The 20,646-nt window shown below is 43.6% G+C and overlaps 1 protein-coding gene across 10 annotated transcripts in view; it reads left to right on the top strand.

The window, feature by feature from the left end:
• TANC2 (tetratricopeptide repeat, ankyrin repeat and coiled-coil containing 2) overlaps positions 1 to 20,646 on the top strand; it is a 154,540-nt gene that overhangs the window by 67,594 nt on the left and 66,300 nt on the right. For all 10 annotated transcript variants that reach the window (XM_033078947.1, XM_033078950.1, XM_033078951.1 and 7 more), the window contains 2 exons: positions 11,418 to 11,566; positions 16,882 to 17,068. In XM_033078947.1, the coding sequence (XP_032934838.1) occupies positions 11,418 to 11,566; positions 16,882 to 17,068 (336 nt within the window). The remainder of the gene's footprint in view (positions 1 to 11,417; positions 11,567 to 16,881; positions 17,069 to 20,646) is intronic.

The raw sequence follows: 20,646 nt of genomic DNA, 5'->3' as shown, positions 1-20,646 counted from the left end.
CGTTACCTAAATCCCGCAAACCCAGCATATGTGAGTGCCTAGAATCTGCAGCTCAGTATCATTTCCCAGATTCTTCCACACTTGGAAGTGGCAGCTTGGGGAGGGCTGGAGACTGTGAAGCTGCTGGGAGAAGGCTGAAAACAGCAGCAAGTGTTTTGGTGGATTTTGTGCTGAATTCTGAAGTTTCTTCCCCTGGCTTTCCTTGATTATGAACCAAAGGGGTCCATACTCACTATAAGCTTTGGATGGAAAAAAGAGTATTTAATATGTTGAAATGGTGTGCAAATGTGTGACATCTGCCTCTGAAATCTGTAGCTACAGTAACTAAGGTCATATTAATAAATGACTGTGAAATCAGGGTGTTGCTTATTTCTGTGGCTTATGCACTTGAAGAACTTGTAGAGTACTCAAAATTGGAGGAATTAATTGAATGTTGTCCAGATTTTGAATTTGGGCTTTCTTGAATGTATTGTGTCTGAAAGAGAAGTTGTCTCAGAAAATCAAAAGACAGTTCCTGTGCTTGGCAATGCCTAATTTGAGACCACGGTTGCCTTGAAAAGTGCTGCTCCTTTTTCAATCATCATGAATTACAATTAAAATTGTGCTGCTGCAGCCCTTTTTTCTAACTGAATGGCTTCAACTGTCATGTTTGTAATTGTTAATAATTATAAACTTATTATGATTGCATCCACAGAGAATTATCATTGCATTGTAAGATTAAAAAAACATAACTTCCACATTCCCACACCCAGACATGTGCCTCCCTTCTGCCAGAGCTTTGGAGGGCAGGACTCCTGCCAAGCCCTGGGATGGGCTCTGACAATGGGATCTGCAATTTCTTTAATTTCTTTTTCTGCTTTTGATCTCCTTTTCTTGCTGGTAGATTAGTGATCTGAAAGGAAAAGTGAAATTCTGTACTGCCTTGAAGTGTCATTAAAGGGACATGAAGCATCATTAAGGAAGGAAAAAAGTGACAATGGCAGAGTTGTCACAGAGGAATCGTAGAACCAATAAGGTTGGAAAAGCCCTTTAGAGCTATTGAGTCCAACTGTAAACCCAGTTCTTCCAAGGCCACCATGAAACTGTCTCCCCATAGATGTCCCCAAGATGTCTCCAAGTGCCGTCTTGGAGTAGGGAAATGGGATAAGAACAGAAAAGTACATACCAGGGAAGAGCAGATTTGGAGTCAAGGTAGAAACTGCAGGCTGGGGATTCATGTGTTTTCACTTTCCTTAAATGTGATCCCAGGGGGCTGTGGGGGAGCTGCTCTCTTCATGTGTGCCCAAGTCCAGGGACTGTGGCCAGGTTTATGTTGACAGTTGGGACAGGCAGGGAAAGAGGGAAGGGTAGAATACATTGATGAAGGATTTCTGAAGCTGCTCATGGAAGAAACTGCCTGAATTTATGTATCCTTCTGTGAAAGTAGCAGTAATGTGGGGGCTGAAGGTTTTCCTGGTCTGGGAGGCTGGATTGAAGGAGCTGAGACATGACACCTTGGAAGAAGTAGGTCGTTGGTAAAGAGGAATATCCTTGTGTAAAAAGGAGGAGAAAGAACAAAGTTATGGTCAACTCACAGGAACCAAAGGGGACATGGCGTCCAGCTCCTCATGGGAAGGTGGAGGAAGAGTCTTACTCTGGATAATAGCAAAGCGTCAGGCACTTGGAATCAGTTTTCTGGGGAAGTACAGCTCCTTTCTTCTGTGCTAGGCTTATATTAACCCTGTTCTAAAACGTGTGCATCCTGTGAAGAATATAGCACACAGTGCTAAATCCCGAGCGTTTCCAGGAATAATGGTGTGAGTTGAAAGAAGGAAAAAGATTAGGCTGATGATCTGCCTGGCAGTGGAGGGGAGGTGAAGTGGTTTTTAATGTGATCCCTGACAAAAAATGTGATTAATTATACACTTGAAAGCAGTTTAAAACACTAAATAGCAAAGAAAAGAGAACATCAGCCACTCTGCATATATAGGAATAACAATTTCAATTTGAGATGCTGAGAGGTGAAATTTTGCTCAGTATCAAAGTGTTTATTTTAAGACTTCAGGCAAATTTCAACACATTCCAGGGAGGTGGTTTCCTGAGCAACCGCAGTGCCGCCGCTCGGCCCCTCATGCTGCTGGGGGGAAGATTTACTTGTGACATCTTCAGTGTGAGTCAGTGTGGGGGAGTGACGTGCTCCCGATGTTTCAACTCTGAGGAAGGAGAAAGAAGATCACGATATTGAGTGTCTTTTGAGGGAAATTCTAATACCAAGCACAAATAGTAAAGTTTTCAGCTGGGTATAATTTTTTTGTTTTGTTTATTACATTCACTGTATAGAGAAAATAGTGTAGATACTTAAGAATTAATTCAGTCTTCTTACATGAATTTGGAAATTGGCCCATGCTTTATAGTTGTTGCAGCTACCATGATGGCAAAAAAAGCTGTTCCATGACTTTGAAAAACCCCTGTCTACCAGAATTATCACAGAATCACAGAATAACCTGAGTTGAAAGGACCCACAATGGTCATCGAATCTAAAATTATGTTTCTGTAGATGGTTTTGTAGTTGCGGAGGTTGTTCAGATTTCAGTCCAGCACTTCCTGACTTGAAGTGTCCCAAGTGGAGAAGGAGTTCTTTGTCTCTTCGCTGTGTGAGTAGTGAGGCCCTGGCACAGGTTTCCCTGGAAGTGTTCAAGGGCAGGTTGGATGGCTCTTAGAGCAACCTGGTCTAGTGAATGGTGGGACTGGATGAGCTATAAGGTCTTCTCCAACCCAGACCATTCTGTGACTCTGTGACTTAGCAGAGACTTTATAAGGAGGTCTTGGAAGGTTTCTGATCCATCTTCGTTCCTTGTCTCTGCTCCAGTCCTGGAGGCATTTCAACAGAGGCATTTATTTGTCTTTTGTCAAACTTCTGAAGGCAGGGAGGCTGGGGATGACACCCTCATATCCATCATTGCTCTTCAAGGAGGAAGCAGAATAGCAGGAATTGACCTTCCAACCTCTGTTGTTTAACTGTCAAACCTTTTCTGCAGTGATTCTGGTGACTCAGTTTAATGTGTAGGGGTTTTCCCCCACTTTATCCGTGTGATCACTCCTGCCAGGAGGGACTGCTTGTGTGGTGAATGCTGTCCTCACTTTTTGGTTCTTCGTTGTGGTCACGAGGGCATCTTTCTTAGAGCTGCTTTTTGTTTTTCATGGTAGTTAAAACATTTTTTGACTTCTGAGCACTCAGAAAACCTATTAAAAACTATCAGAGATGGATGATGTTTTCAGGTAATGCCTTTTGCCTCAGATTAATGTTTGCAGATGCATTTTATGTCATTTATTACCTTGTCGTTGTGTTCCAAAGGGCTGTGTCTGTTATGACATTATCTTTTGAGTGACTCCTTCTTCAGAAATTTTGGGACACAAATCTTGAGTATCTAGTTTGCTTGTTGCACATTAGGCTGTCAGGTGTCTGTTTTCAACCCTGATTGAGTTAGGAATCACTGCGGTGCTCCCACCACAGACAGGGAGGGGAGTGATTTTTACCATGGCAGAAGCACTGGTGTTCATCTCATCACTCCTTTTTCTCTTCCTTTGATTAAAAGTCGTTGTGCTTGACATCTGCTTGCTGCTTCTTCTCTCTTTTTAAATGTGTATTTTTTATTTTATGCTATCCACATGTTTCTCCTAAACACAACAAAATGCTTCTTGGGTCTTAGAAAAAGCCCTTTAAGTGGGAATGCACCATCACTGCTCTCTGAATTTTCATTTGAAAATACAGGCCCTGAGCCAAAAAATCCTACAAAACCCCAAAAAAATTTTCCCAGCAGAATTCTGGTCCAACCTCTGTCATATTGAACAGTGATGAACTGGGGGAAAGGAGAGAGAATAATGAAATCAACTGATCTGATAAATGGTTTTACTGTTGTATCTTGTGGTCGTCCCAGCACTGTCAAGTCCACTGACCTGAAGGGAATGGGAAATCATTGTGATCAGCCCTAATTGCAGAAGAGCCATAATTTGGCACATTGGTTGCTATGGAAGCAATTGACTTTTCACGTGCTGTTCCTGGGAGGATGCTGTTGGTTCCTTCTGTCGCATCAAGACATGGAAGCAGTTTCAGAATAAACTCCTGTATTACAAAACAAGTTCTGGATTGGAGGGAGGAATATTGAAGGCATTGCTAGAGTTCCAGGTGTGAATCCATTTGGGATTGGCCACAGACCAGTTGCCATTGGGTGTCATCGAGTTTGCTTGAACTGCAGGTTGCAACTTGGAAAATAGTGGCTGGGTCTGGAGTTTAGGGTTTATTGAATCTTCTTACCAAAGTGGAGTTGTTCAAGATAAGAAGTGAAAATAATAGAGATGCTATTGATTATTCTCATACATTTTAACTGTTAAGTAATTGGAGACAACATGCTTTTCTTGATGCTTGCTAGTGCAGTCTCTTAATACCCAGCCCTTACAACCTAGGTTTTGGGTTTGTCTACCTGGAAGAGAAAAAAGGGGGGAAAAAGAGGGGAAAAGGCTGAAAATTATCCACATTGTGTTTTTGTGATGAAATTGTTTCAGCTGCTTTCAAAAATGTAACCTAGGTGGCTCCTGAGGTGTGTTTCACTTCAAATACTTCAGCAGCAGCAGCCTAGCACTTCTGGCTGCCCATGGGGATGGATCCCAGGGGATCTAAGGAGTTGTTTTGCCTCAGCAAGCAGCAGTGCTTGCTTTCAACAGGCCTGTTGGGAAACAGTAACATTTTTGTGCTAATACTTTGGCTTTTTGAATATTTATAGCTTTCTGGTGGCGAATAAATACGTACATAAGCAAACCAACCCTGATGGTTTTGAAACGGTCAGTGATGGGCCTGCAAGGATCAGTGTAAAACCTCTTCTTCCACGTCTGAGCAGGTGGGGCAGATTTTTTTGTTGATTGAGTGACACTCCCAGAGGAGTTTCCTCTTCTAGCGTATTATTTTTTGACAACAAGAGCAGCCCACACTGATGGTCTTGAATCCCAGCAGGGTTTGGGCTGGAAGGCACTTTAATGATCATTCAATCCCACCCCCTGGCATGGGTAGGGACACCTTCTAGAACAGGTTGTCCCAAGCTCCATTCAGGTTCACTTTGAACACTTGCAGGGATGGAGGCAGCCACAGCTTTCTCTGGGCAATCTGTTAGGAAGTGTGTGTACTGTCAGGCACAGACCCAGCAAGTGTCCATGCTCTGCTCTAAAGGAGTGGAAGTTTTTGTCATAAAAATGTAGCTGGAGGAGAAGGGAAAGAAAGCAAGCCAACTTTTTCGAAGTGCTGATGCATTTTAGCAGTGCAACCAATGGGTGATGCTTCCCTGGATCCATGTTGTACCTCCCTCAATAAACCAAACAGATGCATAATTGTTCACCTTGTGGTATTTCTGTCCTTACTCAGCGTCAGTCAGGCTGGATTAGCTGTGTGTTGGCACTCGGTGATAGCACCATCCCAGCTGTGTTTGGGCTCCTGCTTGTAATGCCCTTGATGTCTTTACACAAACTTGATTTTATTTTTTAGTTCCCTGTTGAGTTCTTTAGGTGGCATTTAATTTGAAATTAGTCTTTACCTTGTGTTTATGCCTGCCCTAAGTGGAAATACAGGGCTGCTAAACGAGGCAGAAAGGAAAGAGATGGTGGTTGCTGGAGGTCTTGGTCATGGTTGTGCTGATTAGTGACTAGAGTGACTAATGAGTCCTCCCTTTTTCCTTCTGGTTCAGATATTTATTCCCAAGTACTTTAGAGTCTAGAGGAAGTAGTCAGTAATTCTACTTCTTTTTTTCCTACAGTGTTTTGGGATGCTGTTATTTTGTTTCTCCTGTTTATGGAGGCAGTATTCATTTTACCATTATTGTTAGCAGTAACAATAGAAGAAGGGGTGGTTGCATTTGTAGGAAACTGCTCCATTCTTTTATAAGTCTGGTTCATGTGTCCCAGTGGCTATGGATTAAAGTCCTTGAATTTCAGTGATGCTGTGGAGAGCTGCTCATAAATGAAAATATGCAGTGCTCTGAAAGCCACACCAAGACTTGTGCTCTTTTGCCAGTTGCTGTGACTTCCTCACCCTCTCCAGGACTGTAGAACAAGAACTTCTTTATTCTTATCCAGAGTGACTGTTGTTCCCCTGGTGAAATTGGCTTCAGTCATCAACATTCCCTCTGTCCCATCTGCTCTGTTCTCCAGGGCAGCACAGCTGCCCTTGGACCCTGAAGAAAGGAGATCAATTTGCCCATAACCTCCTGTACCACAGTAGATTTTCTGCCTCATTAAGCAGAATTTTTGACATTTTATGTCACTAATTATTTGACTCCAAATCGCTTGAAAATAATTACCTTGAGTCCAAACATGATCATTTTGGCCAGCTGCCAGTTTGAAAGTGCAGCCTTGCTTGGAAGCACTGGTTGTACCAGCCTGGCTTCTAATTCCTCCAGTGCCCTGGAATTTACTGCAGGCTCCAAAATCCTGTGTTTGGACTGAGACTGTTGCAGCTTTCCTCCCTGACTTCTGTGCTTGCTGTTTTTGTCTTCTCAGAGTCAAGTCCCCACTGGCTTTTCTGAACGTTCCCATGAGGAGCCCTATCCCTGTGGGGAAGCCTGGTCCCATCCCATACAGTCAGCACTTCGAGCAGGTCCCCACTGCTACTCGCCACTCCTGGCTGCTGGCGGAGTCTGCCTGGGGTAGCATTCCTGGGCTCCCTGCTCTATTCCCATCTATTCTTGGCATCCGTCTTGCCTGGCAAGAGGAGCTGTGGTGATGTGTGCACTTACCTATGCATCTGTCACCTCTGTCTGCCCCCTTCAGTAACTTCAGTGGTATTTCTCCACCTGCATTTTATGGATGAACTTACAGCTCCTGCTCTATATAACTTCAGGGCACTATAAGGACAGTGTGGGTGATTTTATTTGAGTGGAGTTGTTAATACTTTAGAGAAAGAACAAATTTTAAATGGATCTCATCTACATGGACAGTAGAGTCTTCCCTCTCCAATCATTGAAAGTACACATACTCAGGTATGTAATGGTAGTAAATTTTCAAGATTGTTGCCAGTGTTGTAAATGCAAAGACCATAATTTAGTCAGATTTGCTTTTAATGAATTCATTCTGTCCAACCATTTTCCAAACACCACCACCAAGTTCACCACTAACCCCATCCCCAGGTGCCACATCCTCACGGGATGGGGACTGCTCCACTGCCCTGGGCAGTTGCTGGACAACCCTTTCCAAAAAGAAATTTTCCCTAATCTCAATCTAAATCTTTCTAATTCTAATGCAATCTAAACCTTTCCTGGCCCAGCCTGAGGCTGTTCCCTCTCCTCCTGTCCCTGTTCCCTGGGAGCAGAGCCTGACCCTCCCTGGCTGTCCCCTCCTGTCAGGGAGTTGTGCAGAGTCACAAGGGCCCCCCTGATCCTCCTTTTCTCCAGACTGAGCCCCTTTCCCAGCTCCCCTCGGCCACTCCTGGGGCTCCAGCCCCTTCCCAGCTCCGTTCCCTTCCCTGAACGCACTCCAGCCTCAATGCCTTTCTCAAAACTGACCCAAGGATTGGAGGTGCAGCAGTTCAAAAATTACCATTTACAGAGATGCATATAGGGCAGCCTTCATCCTTGGTGGCTACATTTTTTAAAATCTCTTCTTGATGGTAAACAAGACTAATGAAAAAAATCTTCCATTAATTCTGAGATTAGGGGGATATGCAGAAATGGTCAAGGACGTTTTCCAAATACAGCTCAAGTGTATCCAGAATAATTTAAAGCAGATGTACATAATAATGGGACAGATTCAGGTCACATGGAGGAAGGGAAGTTGTTAGATAAAACTCTGCAGTTATGTAATTGAAAATCAGGGTCCTAAATAGTATCATTTATTTCTGGTCTTCCATAGGTGCTTGTTCTTCGCACATAACTATTCTCTTTTTTTCATTGCTAATTCAAGAATTTTTGATTTCCTAAAGGTAAAACAGTCTCATACTCAGGCAAATTCAGGGACAGATGCCACTAAGGGAACTGTTACCCAGTTCTTGTTAGGCACTCACTTCAATAGATGTCAGATGTTTTGAAAGTAAAAGTACAGCCATTAAACCAGAAATATTCTATGGACTATAGATGCATTGTTAATGTCTCCCAGGGGCACAACCCTCCATCATTTTCTAGAATTAGATGATGGTGGCTATCAAACCAGTCACAGAATTACCAAATAAATCATAAAGAAATTTAATTTGCTTGTAAGCAATTGCTGCTGAAATATGTGGCAGCTTTCAAATACGAATTGAAAGGAGGTAACAGAAACACTATTTGAAAATTACAGTGTACAAAAACATTGTGCACTTTGAATGGTTTCTTGAAAAGAGCAAACCTAATAACTCTGCCATAAAATGATATATTTGGTTTTCAAGGAATACTCTGAACATTTATGAGCACTTATGAACTCCATCCTGCTGCATGTGATGCCTACAGAGGTGTTAGAGTTGACCCTTTCAGAAATCCAAAGGGTGCTTGTAGATAAGACATCTGAGAGAGCTGCGAGGCTCTGTGGAATTGCTCCTAAATGGCCTAAATCAGGTAAATTCCAGGGTGAATTGCAGAGATCTGCTGACATATTTAAAGTGGATTGAATTTTTTGAAGGGGGAATCAGAGGTATTAAATTGCTTGACAAGCTCAGGTTGCATTCATTCTAATTGGCATTTTTGCAGTTCAGTCAGAGAAAAAGTCATTAAGTTAAAAAGGGGCAGAAGTAGGTGGAAAGTATGGGGGTGTTCACTGCTGGGATCTGCTAAAATTGTTTAAAATAAAGAGAAAAAGGTGTCTGTGTGAGCTTTAGGTATTTCAACTCTTTCTGAAATATCTAAATAATTGAATGTTTGATTTAATTATTGTTACGAATGACTTAAGTGTAGCATTTGATCTTTGCTCTTGCACTATCAAATGGGTGAGGAGCTCTTGGGGGAGGCTCATGGCAGAGCTGCTCCATGTCCTTCCACATCCTGGGTTCCCCCCTGGCCTCACTGCTCCCAGCCCTTGTCCCAGCTGATCGATCCATCGATCCATTGATCTCTCCTCTCTCCGATGTCTGCCTTACCAGGCTTTGCACAGCCTGCCCTGCCTTAGGCTCACACCTCTCCCTGGAGCACTGACCTCCTCCAGGCCCCTGATCTCATCTTCTGCAGTCTCGCGGCCCACCCAGGCCATGTTGGACAGGTCTCTGGAGCAACCTGGGATAGTGGAAGGTTCCCTGCCCATGGCAGAGGGTGGCACTGGATGGGCTTTAAGCTCCCTCCCATGCCAAACCTTTCCATGATTCTGTGAATTACAATGACAGACTGGTTTGGGTTGATGTTGTGGTTCCAATGCTCTGCCACTAGGACTGTTATCAAAGCACATAATTATTATCCCCTATATCTTCAATGTACCTACACAATGACTTGGGGTAAGCTTGTAAGTTTTCTGTATTTTACAGGAGAAAGCCAGGTTCGTGCCCCTTGGAGATGTTTTAGGGGTAGTTAAAGAAGCAGGGGGTTAAGAACAAGGTTAAACTCAACCTCCACTGAGTGAATTTTGGTTACGAGTTGTTCCTAGCGCTAAGCCAAAGGAAACTGGCTGTGCCCAGTGCCCTGCACCTGGATCATTCCTAAAACCTTTCAGGTGGGCAGTGCAGAGGTAGATCCAGCTGTTCCTTTCTGCCCAGATGTGTAAGTCAGCACCATTTGAATATTTTTAATATCATGGTTGTGAAGACAGAATGGGGAATGTACAATTAGCTGTGGAGCCATATCCAGGGAATGGCTTTTACCAAAGAAGTCTACCTTTAAAAAGGTAGTCTGCCTTTTTAAAGAAAGAAATAACCTTGGAAATAGAAGTCTGTCTAGTTTTCACTTTACATAAATGTCTCTGTTCTGGCTTGGGCTCCTAGAGCCAGTAAATGCCCACAGATTGACTGTGGGTGGTCAGCAGTTCCGCAAATTGGGCCATCCATCTAAATTTGTCTTTCTTAAATCTATGGGATTCACGTCAGTGTTGGTTCAAGCAGTACAATGGGGATTCAGTAACTTAGCTTACGTGGACCTACTGTATCATCCATTTTCATAATAGAGAAGCTGCAGTGGAAGGACAGCTCCAATTGCTCAACTCCCAGAGCTCGTGGTAGAGGAATGCAGTTGTGGTTGCATGGGAGATGCTCCTGGGTTTTTAATTTGCAGTAGTGCAGATGAGACATCCAAAAATTGCTGTAAGCTTCTGTGAGCTGTACTCAGTGAGGTTAAATGGGAATTTATGGAAGCAGCTGGCTTAAATTTCCTGAGGTTTTGTGCACATCCCAGATTCTGTGATTTGTGGGTTTCAGTTAAGTTACCAAAAAGCAATATTTTATTTAAAGTAGCATCCTTTTACTGTTGCTGCAGGCTGAGTGCTGGAGGAGCCCAAACCAGGGCAGAGCTGGGAAATGGAGATGGGCTCTTTTCCAGATTGTACATTATCAGATGAATAATTAACTGCAGACTAATTGCAAATCCTAATCAGTCTCCTATAACGGCACTAAGCACAGTATTACTTCAGTGTAATGTGGTAAGAACTTGACCTTCAGACTTTAACCCTGCTGCTGGTGTGAGCAGGAAGGAACTTGACTTTTGGAGCCCAAATTACATGTGTGATAGTACAAGTCAAAAAACTCCACAGACTTTATACCTAAAATTAAAGGGATACAGAAATGCTGTTATACATGCCCAGCCTTTTCCTGGTGTGCATTGCAAGCTGGAAGCTTGTCTGTACTGCTTTCCCTATAGGTGGTGCGAAAAAGAAATAGAAAAAGTTATTAGGAATGTTGTTTTTGGCCTGTTTTGTAGACTTGATGGGGAATTGGCAGGCAGGCTGCTTTGTGGCATGGCCCATAAGATGAGGGCAGAAGGTGAGTTGTATTTGGAGAGACTTGATTTCCATATGACCATGAGTGTGTTGGGGACAGCAGGTGACAGTGGAAGTTGCACATGTATTTTCTGGTCTTTCCTGTTAACTACTCAGTAGCACGGGCTGGTTGCTCTGCAGCTCGTGGAGCAGCTTCCAAATGGCTCTCGTAGCGTTGTCTTCTCTGTGAGTAATTTGGAGGCAGTTTCTGTGCCTCCAAGAAACAGAGGGAGGAGAGCAAACACTCTTTTCTCCAATGCTGGTCCAGAAAATGTTGTTCCCTGCTAGCTCTGGTGCTTCTGCTACAGGGACAAGATACTTAGGTGTGTTTCCATGGGAGGTGCTGAGAAAATAACAAGTAGTGAGAGGAGAAGCAGCAGTTAACATTCGAGACAATGACCAGCATGGAATGGTAAAACAGACTTGAAAACCCAGATACTAAGGGTACACTGCAGGTAGTGGTGGTGTGTTGGTAAAGCCATTGAGCAGCAGCCAAAGTGAAAAACTCCTGCCTGAATCTGTTTTCTTCTGTTTAGGTGATACTGAGCAAGAGCTGGGACCCCCTCCGTCCGTAGATGAGGCAGCGAACACACTCATGACTCGCCTGGGCTTCCTCCTCGGAGAGAAAGTCACGGAGGTTCAGCCAGGGCCCCAGTACAGCATGGAGGTGCAGGACGAGAACCAGGTATGGCCCCCCTGATCCCCAGTGACATGGGTTGGGATCACTGTGGAGTTTGGGAGAGGGTGGTTATTGTCTAATTCCATGGCAACCAGGTGTCTCCTAAGGATGAAATAATGGTGCTGAGGTAAAGGTTGTATCTCTTCATCATGTGGTGACTCATCCTTACAGAGCAGTAGGCCGTGGTTCAGGGATCAGCCATGTGAGACAGCTTCTGTTGTTTTTCTGTTTCTGCAAATGTAGGAGTGGGCAGTGTTTCTAATCAGATTATAGTGACCAAAATAATCTGTACTTGCCTGGCATATCCTCTGTGATATTTCAGAATTACTTCAGTAGTGTTGCATAAAGACTCACAGTGTCTGCAGAAAGGAGAGGGAAATAGTAATAGCCTGATTTTACAGATAGTCACAGTTCTTGCTCGTATTTGCCCAACAAGGTGATTTCATGCTTGAAAACAGATAAAGAAGGCAAATCATAAAATCTTTATTGTGATGGAGCTTGTTACATCCCTGGATGGCTGGAAGGCTTTGGGCTATGATACAGATTTTGTAGGAACTGTCTGAGCGAGTTTCTCCCTCCTTTTCCTCAGGTGAGGACAATTTGCAGTTTTGCTGAGAGTGAAAATAGGAGCCTTTCCCCCCGCCTCCCACTCCTTTTTGTATTTAAATGGACAGATGGACAACCCAGGATGTAGCATAAGAGCACAAAACTCAGTAACTACTTCCAGTTCTCTGTTCTTTTGTCATTGGGTGACTCTGCATGAGTCACTCAGATATTTAATATAAATGTGATTCAAAGAACCTGAATTCTTTAAAAAGAGAGTCAGTGAAAAGTGGCCTGTCCTCAGCACAGAACAGATGTGGACCTGTTGGAGCAAGTCCAGAGGAGGCCACAGAGCTGCTCCAAGTGCTGGAGCCCCTCTGCTCTGGAGCCAGGCTGGGAGAGCTGAGAGTGTTCAAACTGGAGAAGAGAAGCTCCAGGGGGGGCTCAGAGTGCCTAAAGGGGCTCCATGAGAGCTGGAGAGGGATGTTGGACAAGGGATGGAGTGACTTGAATGGCTTCCCACTGCCAGAGAGCTGAGATAGATTCCTCCATGTGGAGGTGGGCAGGCCCTGGCACAGAGTGCCCAGAGAAGCTGTGGCTGCCCCTGGATCCCTGGAAGCTGTCCAAGGCCAGATTGGATTGACTGTCTGACACAAGATGTTTTTGATGTCCTGCATGAGCTAGCTTGATTGAGAGCCAAGAAATGCGATTTGTAAAGTTTTTGCCTTTAACACATATGTTACACTTTTAACACTTCCCATTCAATTTTTTAAAGGAAGTTGTGGATTTAAAATTGACTGTACTATACATTGGGCTATAAAATGTCCTTTGAACAGACGCCTATTTCAACTGAATACTTCAAAGCCAAGCAGAGCTTTCTACTATAAATGGTTCCTTTTGTTGTTACCTTTTGACAAAAATTAAAATCCCATCTTTTCTCTAAAGCTAAAGATGTCTTTGGAGAATAAATAAAAGAAAAAAATCTAAAGAGAAATAGCAGAGACTTGTCCTCTAAACTAAATTGGTATCTTGGGCTGTGTGTTAATTTTTGCATGAAAAAGTTTTCCAGGGCCTTTGAATGCTATTCATGTTTGGGAGAAGATAAAGAGAGGCTGGCTCCTCAATTGCCAAGTTAATTTTTTCCTTCCTTTGTGAGCGTCTCCTGATGTCAGCACTTGCCTTGAATCCTGGAATACTCAAGGCTGGAAGTGATCTTGCGAGGTCAACCTGGCAGGGCTGGCTTCAGGGAGGGGCCGTGGCTCTCAGGGCTTGTCCAGGCAGGGTTGGAAGATCTCCACTGGTGGAGATCAGTGGGCTCTCCTGACAGCCTGTCTTGGGCTCACCAACTTCAACTGTGAAAAATGTTTTTCTTCTACCTGATAGGAAATTCCCTCGATGGAACCTGTGACTGTAGCTCCTTCTCCTTTGCCTTTCCACTTCTGAGAGTAGCATGGTTGTGTCTTCTCTCCAGGCCTTGCAGATAGTGGAAGAGTGCAGCTATCCTTGGATCCAGTGTAGCTGTCCTTTCTGTAGGCTGAATGAACCTTCTCCATCAGCCTCTCCAGCTCACCCCCAGCTCACCCCGCTGTCCCACATTTCTGGGGCTCTCCTCTGACTCTGCCACCTCCCACTGACTGTCTCAGCAAACAAATCCTGTCCAAGCTAAAGTTGCTTCTGAATTGCAGCAAATTTTGGGAAAACTCCAGATCCCAAACTGAATTTCTTCCACTACCATATTTCTAGTTGTGTTGAAAATCACACAATGAGATGTTTATGGAATTTGTAAAGATTAATTCTTCTATTAATCATTGATTAATTAAAATCTGATTGAGACTTTGACCTGTAATTTGCTCATGAATCTAAAAATTACAACGATTTTTTTGCTTTAATGTGTTCATTTATGTGAGCAGAGCAAATAAAACATTCTTTGTTTCAAAAGGTGCTGCTTGTTATTCCAGCCATGCCTTGCCTTCTCAGGGAAGACAATAATTATTTGCCATCTCACCAGTGCTTAAGCTGAAAGGAAGATAAGGGAATGGGAGTTTTGCACTGAACCTGCCCAATCTGTACATCTCTACATTGCCTTTTCCCCACTTGCCTTACTTTGAATATATCCAAGGATATATTCTCTAATCCAGATTGTAATAAAATAGTATGTTTTCTTTGCTTTTAATCATGATTTCCTTAATGAAAGATCCCAAATGCTGAGGATTAAATCCTTTTTCTCTTACTTTTTGGGAAATTCTTTCTAACTATATTGTCTGCCAGAGCAGCACAAAGGACATTGAGGCTCTGGCAGAACAGAGTAATTTTTCAAAGTTCATGAAAATGTGACAGATGAAATAGCAGCAATAATAATACAGAATGTTCTGTCAATGGAAATTTATATTTAAAACTTGCACAGAGGAACATTTTTCTATATCAATACAAAAATAAAACATGTCAATCAATGCCAAGTGATATACTGTGTTATTTCATAATTTCCAGTTGCAAGGAGCTTGTTTCTCAGGAGCTGCATTGATAACACAGCAAATAAAGGAACATCTATCACTTCTGGCATTTCATGAAACAGTAGTTTTATCAGCTGGAGGGAGGATGAGTGTACCATCTTTGCACTGAATTTTAATTTGCTTTAAAGTGCAATGATTTCTATGTTTTAAAATCAGTGGATGTTATTTTGTACTGAGATAAGTTTCAGTGGGGATTTGTTTAAAATGAGTTAAAAAAAAGACAGAAAAACTCCACCATAAAGAATTTATAATAATAGTAATAAAGGTTTACATTCTGGAAGATCGCATATGTAAGCTGATTGAATTTTTAGATACTGTGGTTTGAGATTGGCAGGCACTTCTGGAGATCCTCTAAACCAACCTTCTGCTTCAAGCAGGGCCAGCTGAGATTGGGTTGGGTTATTCCCCACCTGGAATTCTTTGTACAATTCTGCCCCAACAGAAAAAGAATATGGAACTGATCAGAGCTGGGCAGAGGAGAAGCATCACCCCTGCCAGCATGACCCTTTCACATGCATCCCAGGATACCCTTGGCCTTCTTTGTCCAAAGCTCTCTAATTAAAGTACCTTATACTTGATGCAGTTCATTGGACTGTCAGTGAGTTAAAGAAAATACTGGAAAAAGCTGTAAATGGCTCAGGTGTGCTGATGGAGTCCCATCAGCTGTGATAAATCAGAAGATAATCCCACTGTGAGTGGGTAGCTCAGTCAAAACATCTGTATGGCACAAGCCAAACAGCAAGACAAAAAGAGCCCTGCATTAGGTTATATTAATAACAATAAACCCCATCAATTTTAAAGGGAAAAAATAATGGAATATTTTCATTGAATATGACATACAAATAGTTTTTATTTTGGCCACTACAATGAATGAGTTAGAAATAATTTTTTAAAATTAAAAGCAGATTTGAAAAAATCAGTAGTGCATTTAGACATCTGAAAAATTGCTGTATGAGGAGATGGAAAAGGTTCATGGAGAAAGAAAGCGCATGATAGGTGATGTAATGAATGTGTGAAACCAGAATGTTCAGAGAGCCAAAATTACCAGAGCAGTCAGCTTGCCTGCAGTTCCTAGAAGGCACTGGGGGACAAGGAGAGGTACTAGTAAGTGCTTGGAATGTGAAAGAATGGAAAATAACAGTAACTGAATTTACCCTCCCGAGGGTGTGGTTCCTCCAGTGCCCACCTTGTGAGTGGGTGCCTGTTCTGTCAGTCAGTCCCGTGCAAGGAAAGTGTGGAAATTGCCCATTTATTTAAAAAGAAAATATTGTGATGTCCAGTGTAAGGGTGATGAAGTTGATGTGTTGGGTACACAAGAAGTCACCTGCACCTGCCAACCCCCTTGACCCTCCATAGCTGTTCTGTGCCCTGCAGAGGACTCCAGGATGTGTCTGAGAACCTTTTCTAGGGGAGCTTCTGTATCCAGTAGCCTATGGTTAAAATAAGGGCTTTGTCATATAGCAAATTGAATTCAAGAATGATTTTGGATTTTTAATAAATCCATCTCCCTGCACAGGATTAGATGGATAAACTCCTCCAGGTTCCTTGCACACAGTATCCTATAGGGTCTTATCAAAAATCACTTTTAAAATAGTGTCTTCTTTGTGCTGCTTTATTTTCCATATTATTGAGGGTTTGTTTAAACTTCATCTGGTGGGGGAAGCATGCCTGGGCAGGGCAGGGCCGGGCCATCTGGTATCTAGATAAGGGATCTGTGTTGTTTTCCTGGAATGGAGGAAACATTTGTAGAGCAAAATAAAAACTATATGCCCACAAGGATTCTGGGCAGATGGAAATGGCCCAGAGATCCTTGTAGGATTTCCTGGATAGATTGTAACTGTTAAGTAAAGGTGAAATCAAACTGTGTGCTTCCTACCCCAGAGCTCTCCACTTCATCAGAGGCACGGAATTTACCTTTCTGTCATGTTTTTTGCTTATTTCTACTTTTTTTAAGCTTTCAGTTCAATACTAACAAAACAATCAAAACTCCCGATCAAGTATGGAATCAGGCTTTTGATAAATACTTCTATTTATGTTTCCCGTGGCTCCTACTGAAAATGGAAGCTGGGATCTCTGAAGCGTGAAGCAGAAAACGAGTCCAGTGTCTGCCACAGGTGGGGGGTGGCCTGGCGGATGTTTCCATTTCGAACTGTAAAGCACTTTTTAACCTCACCAGTCAGAGCAAATCCTCAAGTGTGAGCTGCAGAAAGGCTTTCCCACTCGCAGTGCCCGTGGCGAGTGATGTGTTCTTGCTTCCCCATTTTGCAGAGCTCGGCGGTGACGCAGCGCATCAGCCCCTGCTCCACGCTGACCAGCAGCACGGCCTCGCCGCCGGCCAGCAGCCCCTGCTCCACACTGCCGCCCGCCAGCGCCAGCGCCACGGCCAAGGACTGCACCTATGGGGCCGTCACCAGCCCCACGTCCACGCTGGAGAGCAGGGACAGCGGCATCATCGGTGAGTGCCGGGATCTTAAAGACCATCCTGTTCCACCCCCTGTCATGGGCAGGGACGCCTCCCACTGTCCCAGGCTCCTCCAACCTGGCCTTGGACACTTCCAGGGATCCACGGGCAGCCACAGCTTCTCTGGGCACCTGTGCCAGGGCCTCCCCAGCCCTCTCAGGGATCAATCCCATCCCAGTATCCCATCTAACCCTGCCCTCTGGCAGTGGGAAGCCGTTCCCCCTTGTCTTGTTCCTCCAACCCTTGTCCCAGGTCCCTCTGCAGCTCTCCTGGAGCCCCTTTAGACACTGGAAGGGGCTCTGAGCTCTCCCTGGACCCTTCTGTTCTCCAGGCTGAACAACCCCTGTTCTCACAGCCTTGCTCCAGAGCAGAGAGATTCCAGGCATGTCATCAACTGCATGACCTCCCCTGGACTCACCCTGGCTGTTTCATATCCCTTGGGGACCCCAGGACTGGATACAGCACTCTATTTAGATAATATTATTTGTCTGTGTTTGCTAATTAGGGGAATGGTTTCGCATTATTCGTGTTAATACTGCAGTGACCAAGGTGATCTGTATCCTTCCACCTTTCATTCCTCATAGGTAAAACTACATAGTAGTTGGTAAAAATTGGGATGTATGATGTTGATAACTTTGCACCAATTAATTTACTTTTGGAACTTGTTTAAAGGGTGCAAGAGGAAGCCTTGGGCAGGAGCTGAACTAAATTATCACAAATTTCAGTGAATTTCTGTAGGTACTGTAGCAGGTTTTTCGTTTGAGTGATCTGTGGGTTGCAAGTGTAAAGAATCTGGAGAAAATAACATACAGAGATTAGTTCTGTTCAGTAACTGTACAGGCACAGTGGGAAAACAGTAATGTTTGTATGACATGAGACAGGATGGTCATCACTTGTGTGTCTTTGCCACATGTTCTAGGTTGAGTATTTCCCCAGCTTAAGATGATTTTATTTTGCAAACAATTTATGTAGTCTTAAAAAAAAAGAAAAAAAGAAAGGTTGATAATTTAGGGAGGTTAGTTGCACTAGTGGTTAGCATTTTGCTTGGCAGATCAGTGAATCTGGGCTTACTTCAGCTCCTGGATGCCACAGCAACCCTTGCAGCACTTCTGCCTGTGTGATCTTAAAATGCAAATGGGTGAGCTATTCTGAGCTGTGTGCCAAAGTAGGTTAATGAATCCTGGGAAAAGTCACTGCAGGATCCCACCCCCTAGCTTCCCTGCTCACCATACCCCACCATCAGAGCTGCACCTGAGTACAAGTGGATGGTTCATCGCAAATGGGTCCTGCCTGTGCCCAAGCTGTCAGTCGGTTCTGAGATGTGATCAGAGGCTGAAAGGATTAAAAAAAAAGTTACAAGGTCCAGATCTTCAAATTCAGATATTCTTTATTTGTAAAGGAAAAGCGATGGGGAATAGTGGAGAAGGTGAGCCAAGAGAAGAGTTAGGAGCAAGTCAGCCCACGGAATCCTTTCCATGTAAAACAGAATGGCGGTGAAAATCCTGACCTAACTGTAACCTCTGAATAGCTTCCAGGGTTTTTTGGCTCTCACTGTGTAAAAGCAGCCAACTGTTAATGTTCAAAAATCTGCTACTGAAAAGAAAACTGGTCAGAGAATCATGTGCTGCTGTGGGGGAACTTTGCACCTCACAGACCCTCCAGTGTGAGCATGGAAGCTTTGCTGCTGGAATGCAGCAGAATACAGGAAAACTTCCACCAGTCTTAGCAATCCTTTGAGATAACCAGCAAACTTTTCTTGCCAGTATGCAAAGCTTATCCAAGTGATGTTCAAGCAACGCTTTATGTCATTAGCAGCAATCTCCTAAGGAATGGCTATTTTTCATGTGGCATCTTCCTGTACAAGTGTGTTCGTACCCTCCAAGTTGAAATGGGGCCACACTTTTTCCCTGTGCAATCTGCACTCTGTTCCCCACTGAGTTGTCAGGGAATCATCCTGTGCAGGGACACAGGTATGAGGGAAAAGCAGCTTAAAAGGGAAAGCAGTGAGCAGTGGAAATTCTCTGGCCCTGCTGCTGCAGTGAAGTGCAGGTCTGGTACCACATGGACTAGATGTCTTCACTTAGATTTTGTGGATTTATTTCATGGAAAATAACATATATAGTATATCCCCTCCTGGGAGTCCCTGGCCTGTAGCTTCTTCCAATTACTAATTTTTTTACTATTTTTTTCCTCTTACTCCTGAGCTTTTATCAAGATCCTGCCTTCTATAGATGTATGTGTTTGGTTGCTAATAAATTTGCCTAACCACCTGCTAAGCAGAATAGATGCTGCTAAGCAGAATAGATGCTACTGACAATGAAACAAGATGGATTTGTTTCCAGCTTTATCCTGCAGTTCCATAAGTCATTGCCGCTATATTTTGTGCCTCTCTGTTGCAGAGATGTCACTCCACATGTGCATGTGTGCTCTGTAAAAGGGGTATGTTTAAATAATAACATATGGTGGGGGGATGGGTTAGTGTTTTGGTAAAGATCGTTAAGGTTGCTACCTCTGTATTAGAGTTGGACCTTTTTAACAGATTTCTTTCATGTTTACAATAGAGGACTGCGCTTTACAGCACTAATTACCTTGTTTCTGCAGGTAATAAACTGCAGTTTGCTGAGCTGTTGTGTCTCACAGCGTTTGCAAGGAGTTGGGCTCAGGAGGTGGGAGGGCCTCGCTCCGTTGCAGTGCTGTTTTACCCAGACCTTGCATTTCTAGCCTGAGTAGCCCCAGGAAGGAGCCCTGCAAGGCAATCAACCCATTTGTCATCCCATTCTTTGTCCCATTCCTCATCCTGCTTGTCAGCTGGTGCAGCAGGGAATTCAGATCTAGCACAGAACAGTTTTAGGGTCAGGTGATGCTACTGTTGAGGTATTTTTCATTTTGTTTTAAGACCTTTGCATACTCACCATGATTTATAACACCCCCAGGCCTGACACAGAAATGACTTTACCTCTTTAATCTCTGCCTATTTGTGGGATTGTTTATATGAATTAAGCCAGTGATCTTAATTTTTTTTTCTCGTGTTTAAGACCATTGTTGAACAGGAAGTTAAATATCCAGCAAGTGGTGTGGGTTTTGGCCTCAAGCCTTGAGCAGGACAGACCTCAGGAGTTTTGAGTTTGTTTTTTTGTGTGGAGATGCCATGCACTCACTGCCTGGTGGTGTCCAGCAGAGAATAATGTTCTAAAGGTGCCAAGGTTTTTGAGGCACAGACCACACGTGACTCCCTGAGGCTGTTGCTTTCCCTTGGGAATGCTTTGGACTTACACTTTCTGCCTGCCAAATTTTTCTGTTTGGCAGCTGGAATGGTCTGGGTGACGTGGCTATATTTAGGTGTATCCTTCTGTGGCTGAGTTTATAGAGGCTTATGTAGGTGAGGGTAAAAAATTTATTTCACTCCTTGCCAACTTGTGCCTGTTAGCTGGGACATCTCTAATGGAATGAGGCAAGTAGTGCTGAAGTGAAATGAGGTTAATTCAGGTTGGGTTTGTAACTCATTGCAGTGTAGCATATGAGAGCTTATTGCTTTGCTGCAGTTATTTCTTTAAATCAACAAAATCCCTGTT

This window comes from Catharus ustulatus, chromosome 23 (genome assembly GCF_009819885.2).
Source record: "Catharus ustulatus isolate bCatUst1 chromosome 23, bCatUst1.pri.v2, whole genome shotgun sequence".
NCBI lineage: Eukaryota > Metazoa > Chordata > Aves > Passeriformes > Turdidae > Catharus > Catharus ustulatus.
This window is presented reverse-complemented; position numbering and strand designations above follow the sequence as displayed.